The following is an 11,993-nucleotide window of genomic DNA, read 5'->3' as shown; positions in this document are numbered from 1 at the left end:
AGTATAATACATGTAATGAAATTGGCTTAGTGATATTTTTATTATACTACTACTTTTGTTGATTTTTCTATACTCATTCTGGATTTTATATATATATATATATAGAGAGAGAGAGAGAGAGAGAGAGAGAGAGAGAGAGAGAGAGAGAGAGAGAGAGAGAGATCTTGTAATTATATAAAGTAAAAAAATAAAATCCAATATACTCAAACTTTTATCTATAGCGCTTTCACTATAATACAGTCATGATTGTGACATCAGAACATTATACAATGTTAATGTTAGGCACTTATAAAAATACAGAAATATTTTAAACAGTTCAGTCTATAAGTTTTAAGCGCCTCTAAATTCCTGTACATTAAAGGAGACATTCTATGTAAAATGTACATGTTAAATAACATGGAAGTAAAAACATTAACAGTTTCCTTGGCTTTGTGTAATTGTTCATTTTACTCTTTTACTTTTTTTACTTTTACTTTTATATATATATATATATATATATATATATATATATATATATATAAAGCACTAAATAATCACAACTAGGTACTGAAAATTTTCGCCCCAGCCCGGGGTCGAACCAGCGACGTACGGCACCCACCGCCTAGTAAGATTGTTAAACCAGTATATATATATATATATAAAACACGGAAATAGCAATGAACTCTTAAATAAACATAACTGCCCTAAGTGAAGAAATGTTTTCTATAAAGCACAGAAAATTTCACTTTATTTGGATACCCAATTCCACCCTTACTCGAGGTTGAACTCACAACCTGCAGAACCAAATCTCCTAGCAGCATGTAACCATGCAGCGCGCTAGACTGCTTGATCATCTAGGCAAGTCAAAAAACTTGTTTCCAATGACAATGGAATTCTTGCCACGCTGTCACACGTTACACGGTCAATAAGAATGGAAATGGGATACAGTCATACATGTATGATAGCTTTTGAATGTAATTAATATCAATCATTTAATTTAATTCCTAGCATTCAAAGTTTGTATTGTTCCAGTTTAGTTTCCATCTAGAGTGTCTTTTGAAAATTTCTTGCACCCTATCCACACTATGTTTGTTTTTGAAAGTTTATTTTTAATCAAGAAATGTTTGCAAAAAAAACCCCCAGCTCTCTTAAGATACCATCCATGGATTCCAGTGACCCATCTGAAATTAGAGAAGTGTCATCACCATATTGGGATAGTTTATATTCTTCACCTTCAATTACAATACCTTTAATTTAATATCTTTATTATTTCTTATCAAGATTCCCAATATTTCTGCACATAATATAAAGAAATATGGAGATATTGGGTCCCCTTGTCTATAACCTCTTTTGGGAAGAACTCGGACATGCCATTTTGTGTAACACATATGATTTAATTCCACTGTAGAAAGTTGAAAGTTGCTACCCATCATTTGATTGAAGGTCCAAAGCAAATTCGTTTGAATATAGTGATATATCTGAAATTTGGTCATTTTGTTTCAATTTCTTTTTAAAATATATTTCTTTGATATATCTCTATTCTAACTGACATGCTTTTTGAAGATTTTATCCATAAACTTAAAAAAAGTATCAACAAATAACATTTCCAATTTTCATAAATATTTTTTTCTAAAAAATTAAAAAGTTTCTATCTGAGTCTTGTAGGCATACTTTTTAGATATTCATATCATGCACCAAAATCACAGCAAAATTTGGACTATATAATCTCTTATTTGCAAGCAAAACACCTTTTTTTGTCATTCCAGAAAAAAATCATATATTACAATAATTGAGAGCTTGTATCACTCTTTCGATGGTGAAATCATACTTCATAAGAGGTGTTTTAACGAGCCATTAAATAAAATTTTAGTGTAATGAGCTACCTTAAGTCCAAACCCATCTGAAGTTCTAGGAAACTTAATATGTATAGCAACAGAGGCCACATCCTCTTATACTCATGACACCAACACTTTCTGCGAAACTCTTTATCTACAAGAGTGTCTAGTTTGCTTCACCTTTGACATCTTGACATTAAAATTGATATGGATTATTACTTCAGAGTATCTTGAATCCAGTTGAAAAATGATATTTCATTATTCACTTATGACCCAGAAACCATTTTCGTATCTTTTGACTTTTACCCCAAAACCAATAGCTATCATTCCATGGCGAGTCTGACCGTGAAGTTTTGAGACTCCAGGTGAAAAGGGAAATTACTTAAGGCTCAAGATCATGACAAACCATTGTGCCAAGTACAAGCATCAAATTTCTTCGATATGCCCTACATTTTTTTCATTAACCAGTGACCTTAACCTTAGTCAAATCACATTGGTTCAGACTCATGTCATACCACCTATTATCAGCATTCTTTGTGCCAAGTATAAGCTTTTGCTCTTTCGATGTTACATATTTATGCCCAAGACACAAAGTAAGACTGTAGGATAGACAACAAGGACACAAATTAAGACTGTAGGATAGACAACAAGGACACAAAGAAAGACTGTAGGATAGACAACAAGGACACAAAGTAAGACTGTAGGATAGACAACAGAGACACAAAGTAAGACTGTAGGATAGACAAGGACACAAAGTAAGACTGTAGGATAGACAAGGACACAAAGAAAGACTGTAGGATAGACAACAAGGACACAAAGTAAGACTGTAGGATAGACAACAAGAACACAAAGTAAGACTGTAGGATAAACAACAAAGACACAAAGTAAGACTGTAGGATAGACAAGGACACAAAGTAAGACTGTAGGATAGACAACAAGGACACAAAGTAAGACTGTAGGATAGACAACAAGAACACAAAGTAAGACTGTAGGATAGACAACAAAGACACAAAGTAAGACTGTAGGATAGACAACAAGGACACAAAGAAAGACTGTAGGATAGACAACATGGACACAAAGAAAGACTGTAGGATAGACAAGGACACAAAGTAAGACTGTAGGATAGACAACAAAGACACAAAGTAAGACTGTAGGATAGACAACAAGGACACAAAGTAAGACTGTAGGATAGACAACAAGGACACAAAGAAAGACTGTAGGATAGACAACATGGACACAAAGAAAGACTGTAGGATAGACAAGGACACAAAGTAAGACTGTAGGATAGACAACAAAGACACAAAGTAAGACTGTAGGATAGACAACAAGGACACAAAGTAAGACTGTAGGATAGACAAGGACACAAAGTAAGACTGTAGGATAGACAACAAGGACACAAAGTAAGACTGTAGGATAGACAACAAGGACAGAAAGTGAGACTGTAGGAACAAGGACACAAACTGAGATACTAGGATAGACAACAAGGACAAGTCAGTCAGCAAAAAAGATGTACAACTAGGCATAAGCAATATGGCTCTATCATTGAAACATAAATAATCTAATTTACCACTTACTGTGATGTTGAAAAAGTATGAAAAGAAAATGTAGGCAATTCCAATGAGGGGTACATCCTTTATCCTGCGTAGCATTTCCTGTATAGATGGAATATTGGCTATACTGGTGGTGTTCACCATATCATGGTAGGTTCTGTACTTATAATAGGGACCTGAAATTAATTAGAACTTCAATTTACTAATCATGAATTATACAATTTCATAGCTTTTCCATGAAAGTAATACTGCAAACAGCAAGTCCGAGCAAAAAGTATTCAACCAAATCACTTTGCTCATACAGCTATATACTATATTCTAAACTCCTTTTGTAGTCCCATCTTGGCTCCGGTGTTATGGTATGAATATGCAAATACAAATCTACATTACACAATAATGCTTACATCTTAATTTATACAAATACATACACCTTAATTTATACAAATACATACATCTTAATTTATACAAACTGCGCCCATAATGCAACCTGTCTATGATGGGTGTATCAACATGAAAATAACAATAAACTTACAGATTTTTGTATGGCTATTGATCTAATTTTATCATTATATCATATTTCAAGTATTCTTAAGGCAAAATGTGCCACTTAAATGTTAAAATCTGTGACTGTGCAAAATTTGAAGGAGTAGGTACGGTTTTGGCCAAATTCTGCCCAGTGTTTATGGAGGAAAATAATTTTGCGTTGCAGATATTTTCCTGTCAAATTCCTAAAAGAGTAACTTATAGTAACTCTCAAAAGCATATGGAAATCAACTCATCTACGCGCATGCGTAGTACATAATCAAATAAAGTAAGGGCTTTCAGGCTGTTTGTGGTGTTTTCATGGTTTTTGTATTGATAAACTTGTGAAATTGAACACCTCTTCCCTCGTCGCCCGGAATAATTTTTATATGGATTAAAAATTTACTAAATAACTTACAATTCTTCTTAGTTTCATCCCGGGCGACGATGGAAGAGGGGTTAAAATATCAGTTGAAAGATGCTAACAAATTCGCCATCATGACGCAATTTGTGTTGATCATGGCAGTTGTAGAGGAAACGAGAATCATTTGGGTAGTAAATATATTTTCAAACAAGAGGCCCATGGGCCACATCGCTCACCTGAGTCACCTTGGCCCATATCTGAAGACTTTCCATATATATTTGCATGTAAAACCTTGGTCCCTATTATGGCCCAAACTACCCTTTGCAAACTTGAATCTACACTATGTCGGAAAGCTTTCATGTAAATGTCAACTTCTTTGGCCCAATGGTTCTTTTAAAGCTTTTTTCTATATTTGTATGTAAAACTTTGACCCCCCCCCCCACTTGTGGCCCCATCCTACCCCCCGGGGACCATGATTTGAACAAACTTGAATCTGCACTATGTCAGAAAGTTTTCTTGTAAATATCAGCTTTTCTGACTCAGTGGTTATTGAGAAAAAGATTTTAACTATATATTTGTATGTAAAACTTTGATCCCCCTTGTGGCCCCATCCTACCCCCGGGGAGCCATGATTTGAAGAAACTTGAATCTGCATTATGTCAGAAAGTTTTCATGTAAAAATCAGCTTTTCTGGCTTAGTGGTTTTTGAGAAGAAGATTTTTAAAGTTTTTCCCTATATATTTGTGTGTAAAACTTTGATCCCCCCCCTTGGGGCCCCATCTTATCCCCGGGGGCCATGATTTGAACAAACTTGAATCTGCACTATGTCTAGAAAGTTTTCATGTAAAAATCAGCTTTTCTGGCTTAGTGGTTCTTGAGAAGAAGATTTTTAAAGATTTTTCCTATATATTTGTATGTAAAACTTTGATCCCCTATTGTGGCCCCATCCAACCCCAGGGGCCCATGATTTGAACAAACTTGAATCTGCATTATGTCAGGAAGCTTTCATGTAAATCTCAGCTTTTCTGGCTTAGTGGTTCTTGAGAAGAAGATTTTTAAAGTTTTTCCCTATACATGTATATTTGTGTGCAAAACTTTGATCCCCCCTTGGGGCCCCATCCTATCCCCGGGGGCCATGATTTGAACAAACTTGAATCTACACTATGTCAGGAAGTTTTCATGTAAAAATCAGCTTTTCTGACTCAGTGGTTCTTGAGAAGAAGATTTTTAAAGATTTTTCCTATATATTTGTATGTAAAACTTTGATCCCCTATTGTGGCCCCACCCAACCCCAGGGGCCCATGATTTGAACAAACTTGAATCTGCATTATGTCAGGAAGCTTTCATGTAAATCTCAGCTTTTCTGGCTTAGTGGTTCTTGAGAAGAAGATTTTTAAAGTTTTTCCCTATATATTTGTGTGCAAAACTTTGATCCCCCCTTGTGGCCCCATCCTATCCCCGGGGGCCATGATTTGAACAAACTTGAATCTACACTATGTCAGGAAGTTTTCATGTAAAAATCAGCTTTTCTGACTCAGTGGTTCTTGAGAAGAAGATTTTTAAAGATTTTTCCTATATATTTGTTATGTAAAACTTTGATCCCCTATTGTGGCCCCATCCAACCCCCGGGGCACATGATTTGAACAAACTTGAATCTGCATTATGTCAGGAAGCTTTCATGTAAAAATCAGCTTTTCTGGCTTAGTGGTTCTTGAGAAGAAGATTTTTAAAGTTTTTCCCTATATATTTGTGTGTAAAACTTTGATCCCCCCCTTGGGGCCCCATCTTATCCCCGGGGGCCATGATTTGAACAAACTTGAATCTGCACTATGTCTAGAAAGTTTTCATGTAAAAATCAGCTTTTCTGGCTTAGTGGTTCTTGAGAAGAAGATTTTTAAAGATTTTTCCTATATATTTGTATGTAAAACTTTGATCCCCTATTGTGGCCCCATCCAACCCCAGGGGCCCATGATTTGAACAAACTTGAATCTGCATTATGTCAGGAAGATTTCATGTAAATCTCAGCTTTTCTGGCTTAGTGGTTCTTGAGAAGAAGATTTTTAAAGTTTTTCCCTATATATTTGTATGTAAAACTTTGATCCCCCCTTGTGGCCCCATCCTACCACCGGGGGCCATGATTTGAACAAACTTGAATCTGCACTATGTCAGGAAGCTTTCAGGTAAATTTCAGCTCTTCTGGCCCAGTGGTTCTTGAGAAGAAGATTTTTAAATGACCCCACCCTATTTTTGCATTTTTGTGATTATCTCCCCTTTGAAAGGTACATGGCCCTTCATTTGAACAAACTTGAAAGCCCTTCACCCAAGGATGCTTTTGGCCAAGTTAGGTTGAAATTGGCCCAGTGGTTCTGGAGAAGAAGTCGAAAATGTGAAAAGTTTACAGACAGACGGACAGACAGACAGACGCCGGACAAAATGTGATCAGAATAGCTCACTTGAACCTTCGGTTCAGGTGAGCTAATAATATATGCTCATATAGTTATTTATTTAAACACATTGACATTTATTAAAATCATCATAATAATAATAAAAATCTGGATAAATTTAAGTCTATCTTACAGACCGGATGCCATATTTGTTGTTATGACTATAGTGTAAACATAACGGTGTATAAATAGCACCAACCGACGATTCGTGAGAATTCATGTTACATACCAGGCAAACTACATTTAAATAGTTTATATAACGATGGACGATTCTTTTAATAAATAATATATTCTTTGAAGATTCAAGCATTATTTTTTACCATTCACATTCATTTGATTAAATGGGAAACTGCATGTGGTATATTACATGTAACAGCAGACGACAATATCCACCTAGGTACGTACGAACATCAGTGACGTATTTAGTGCGAGTGTAACATTTTATATTTTTCAAAGACAACAATTTATTTGTCAGAAAGTTAACGATGATTATTCACGAATATAAAATTTTACGCACACTATCTATAAATATACACCGCCGCGGTGGCCGAGCGGTTAGAGCATTTGCCCTGCATGCGGAAGGCTCGGGGTTCAAATCCCAGCCGCGACAGACCTAGAAGTGACAGTTCCATCGCCAAACGCTCGGCATCAGGTGTGAATGTCACGGGTCCTTGGAGATGACCGGTCTCACAATATGGCACTGGGGGTCTTCAGTGTTCTACTATATCTGCAATGGTTACAAAACTATTTCGTTGTTTGGGGAACACTAATTCACTTTCATTTTTGAAAACAATACAAAACAAAAAATGTTTGTGTAGCTAAGATATAGGGATTAATATGCATTTCTTGCAAGGCACTTTTTACTTGCATTAGTCCTAGAAGGAATATTAATTGTTACCCATTAAAATTATTTTTAAATGGTATGATTGAGGTGGCTGAAAGATAATTTGCTCCATATGTGTTACTCGTATTATGATATGTATTTTAATTTACAATCACTGAAATTGAAATAGAATATAGGCGCATAGATCGTTTTTAAAAAAAAAGGGGGGGGGGGTTGACTTCTCGAAAACATTGACAAACACAAAAATAGGGATTCTGGTATCGTTGGAGTGGGTTGATTACATGTATCCAATGTATCACTTACAATTACATTTCATCTATCTTTCTTTACTACTATAAAATGCAGTCCGGGGGAGGGGGGTTACAATACACAACATATGGATATATACAAATATAATATTGAGACTCGCGGTATTGAGCATTCCGTCAAAATTTTGTTTTTCTCCATTCGAGATAAATATACGATGTATGTATATATACTTGCATAATGAGAAAATGCAGTTTATATTTGAAGGGTTTTCTTTTATCATGGGGCAGGGGTTGGTTCACAAGTCTTAAGATTTAATTCTCTTGCATAAACTATCGAATGATTTTTGTATTTTACAACTTTTAAGAGGGTTTCTTTGGGCAAAAGTGGATACAATGACACTAAATTGCGCAAACCAAGTGTTGGGGTGTACAAGCTTTGTATCGCTCAGTTGTACAGTACCGAACACATTGACGATTTTTTTGTGGAGAAGCCTGATAGTGGTGAGTGAGAGTGTGTGTGAATATGTGTATGAGAGACGGTCTGCTTGAGGCATGGTATATTTATGAGAGAGAGAGAGAGAGAGAGAGAGAGAGAGAGAGAGAGAGAGAGAGAGAAGTATTTTGACTTTAAAGTTTTTCATGTTTTGTTTGTTTATTTTACGTCCTTTTGAGAACTTTTCACTCAAATTGAGAAATCATCAGCTGTATGTGAAGTACCACATATAAAACCTATGCTTAGAACTTAAGCTATAGCATTGATTTTTTTTAACGTGCCAACACCTGTTGTGACAAAGGACCTCCTTTTTTAAGGTCACGAAAAGCTGAAGATATCGAATAGTGATGAATTCGAATTTGATTAATTTCTATAAAGAATACAAAATAAAGAGTAGGGCAAACACTGACCCCTGGACACAGTCGAGGTGGCATCAGGTGCCTATCTGAAAGACCCGTGATTCTCACTTTTGTTGAAGAGCACATGTATGTCTACGTCTCAGGTTCGACGTGGCATGTCATGAGCGGGCTTCGAACACACTATACCTCCCGGTTACGAAGCGAATGTCCTACCACTGATAACCGTAACCGTTTCATAATTATCTTCCCTTGAAGTTGTGTTTCTAGTTTCTCAGAAACACTGCGTTTTTTTCTAAGTATACCTATGAAATGACATTTTGCTCAAACTTAATACCACGCATATAATATTGAGAATATACATATAATTGCGTATAACATGCCAATTAAAACAAATACCGATGAATTCTATTGTGTTTCGATTCGTGAAGAATTACATTGGTGATAACCCAAACTTGGCATAAAATTCAGTGATTTGAATTTGAGCTGCCTTTGATGTCATCATTTTTTTTCTTCGAATGCACGCAAGACTCTCAAATATAAAAAAAATCTTAAAATTCGTCACAATAAAGGAAGTTGGAGACAGAAATAAGAAATCACTGTTACCAGTATATAAATGTTTCTTTAATTAATTTGGTGTTCAAACCATTATATTTCTGCACCAGAAAAGCTTTCCGCGAATACCTGCAGTTTTTGCCCCTGTGTAGCATATCTGATGTGGTTTCAATTTCCATTTAATACCCATTCAAATCAGTACAAAAACCAATAATTTCGCATTTATTAAGAATTAATACTTCTGTGTGTGATACAGTTTTTATTTTCCTACTCAAAACATCGCTTGGGGAAAACTCTCGCATATTACGTCAAAATTAACGTCAAATTTGGTGACGTCGTCAGGTTTATATAAAGTTTTCCGTTGAATATATTACAGCTACTATGGCAGATAAAGAATAACAATGGTCATTTTCATAAATGGCACATTCTCAAATACCAGATTTAGTATTTTGGTGAATTTCCTTGACCGGGCAGATTTTGGCTAAAACCGTACCTTGTTCTTCTTTAAATTACAAATTCAACATTTCACTGGTTTGTTTGTAAACATAAACTAGGCTTGAGTCTTGTTTACATAATACATGTACAGAGTTGAAGGGAAAGGCAATCCAAAAGATTTTTACATGATAAATGATAGGATTAATTATATGATAAAGATTTGTCATACTATTCTGTTGATATACGACCTAGATAAGCTTCAGTACTAATTTGAAAACGTTAAAAATTGAAATTCCCTTGATCTATAGAGGCTGCCATGATGTGCAACTCTTTTGTATCCAAGATCACAAAAATCAATAATTTTGACGTCACACTGTTTTGACGAGATTCTAAGATCATCAAAGATGTGCATGTGGTAGACCTTACGAATAAATAGGTTGATGCCTTCCTGTCAAGCAATGAATTACACTAATGTGAAGGGGAGATGTGAAAAAGTTATTCTCTCGAAATTCCCAACCCAACCAAGTAATTTGAAAAGAAAAGACTACATAAACTGTGGATCCATCATTTGCGTAATGACAAGTTGAGGTTCGAGACATTTGTATGAAGAAACGTGTACCGTCTGCCTGGTCTGTGACTCGACTGAACGTCTTCTTTTCTAAATTTCTTCTTGCGAAAGAACAAATCTATACAGCTCCAAACTTAATTGTTCGTGACTTGTCATGTTTACAGTGCTACTGATGAAACAAGAGGTACTGTGAGCAATGCTCACTAAGAATACCCCCCGCTTACCCCAATCTCCCAAATGGTGTTGGTAATAGGTATAAACTACCTCTTTTCTGAGTGTAAAAAACAAATGGCATGACAAACCGAACCATATTCCTACTTCGATGTCCAGTGCGTTTGACCTTTGACCTTTTGACCCCAAAATCGATAGGGAACATCTTAATCCCATGGGTAGTCCATATGTATGATATGGTGACTGTAGGTGGAAAGGATAACGCTTTAGAGCCCGGAAACCATATTGCTACTTCGATGTCCAGTGCGCTTGACCTTTTGACCCCAAAATTGATAGGGAACATCTTCATCCCATGGGTAGTGCATATGTATGATATGGTGACGGTAGGTGGAAAGGATAACGCTTTAGAGCCCAGAAACCATATTGCTACTTCGATGTCCAGTGCACTTGACCTTTGACCTTTTGACCCCAAAATCGATAGGGAACATCTTCATCCCATGGGTAGTCCATATATATGATATGGTGACGGTAGGTGGAAAGGATAATGCTTTAGAGCCCGGAAACCATTGCGTATACAGACGGACGGACGGACAGACAGACGGACAACCCGATTCCAGTATACCCCCCCCCCCCCACAACTTGTTGCGGGGGGTATAATAAACCAGAACAGACAGTGTGATGTCCTAAATTAAACATGAAAGGCCGCTCTCTTTGCGGCGAGTAATTTGAAATACATGATAGATTAATATTGATTTAATTGTTAAGCAAGGATTTTTGTTGTTAAAGACTGTCAATTACCATATCAGTAAGTGATACTTTATTCATTAAAGCAACGATGTGGTTAAGGTTGCCTTTTCCTTTAATTAGGCTAAAATATTGCTCAAAAAATATCCTTGCATTAAAGGGACTGGTTCACGATTTTTGAACACAGTATTTTTCATTTTTTATGTTAAATATTAAATTTATAACTCATTTAATGTTGACAGCCAAAATTTTGACCTTCTGAATGCAAGAATAAAAGCAATATTTAAGCCTTAATTCTGTGTTATGTAAACAAAGACTCGAGTCTTTTTATGTTTACAAACAAACCAGTGAAATACTGATTTTGTGATATAAATTAAATTAAAGCATCTTAAGTTTCCAAAGTCACAAATTAAACTTATAGATGACACACTTTACCTAAAGAATACTTAAAATGTGATAGATTTAATAAACCTATATCACTATCCATTTCTTTTGAAAACTTTGTAAACAATAACGTACCACAATCCTTGTTTACAAAACAAATAATAAACTCTCTAAAATGAGCTTTTGTTATAATGAATAACCTTAATTTTTGTGTGAAACCTTTTAAACACATTAGACAGTAGATTTTGATCATAAAATGAAAAACAAAATTTTGCAGAAAATCATGAATCAGTCCCTTTAAGAAGTATTTTGGTTGTAAACTGTAAATGAGTTATATTATTAATGTTGAACATCAAAAATGAAAAATATATTCTTTTTCAAAAAACGTGAACTATAGTACCTTTAAAATCATTATATACATGTACCATGTAAATAGAAATTATACATTTTAGATAGTATCGATTAATTGTCAACTACTCTATTTCATTGGTATTACAGGTC

General features: G+C 35.3%; 1 protein-coding gene across 3 annotated transcripts in view; it reads right to left on the bottom strand.

Moving 5' to 3' along the window:
* LOC125676018 (lysophospholipid acyltransferase 7-like) overlaps positions 1-11,993 on the bottom strand; it is a 78,527-nt gene that overhangs the window by 20,148 nt on the left and 46,386 nt on the right. For all 3 annotated transcript variants that reach the window (XM_056158086.1, XM_056158085.1, XM_048913909.2), the window contains exon 4: positions 3,389-3,540. In XM_056158086.1, the coding sequence (XP_056014061.1) occupies positions 3,389-3,540 (152 nt within the window). The remainder of the gene's footprint in view (positions 1-3,388; positions 3,541-11,993) is intronic.

Source organism: Ostrea edulis, chromosome 3, assembly GCF_947568905.1.
Source record: "Ostrea edulis chromosome 3, xbOstEdul1.1, whole genome shotgun sequence".
Classification (NCBI taxonomy): domain Eukaryota; kingdom Metazoa; phylum Mollusca; class Bivalvia; order Ostreida; family Ostreidae; genus Ostrea; species Ostrea edulis.
Note: the sequence above shows the minus strand (reverse complement) of the source record. Positions and strands in the feature narration are given on the sequence as shown.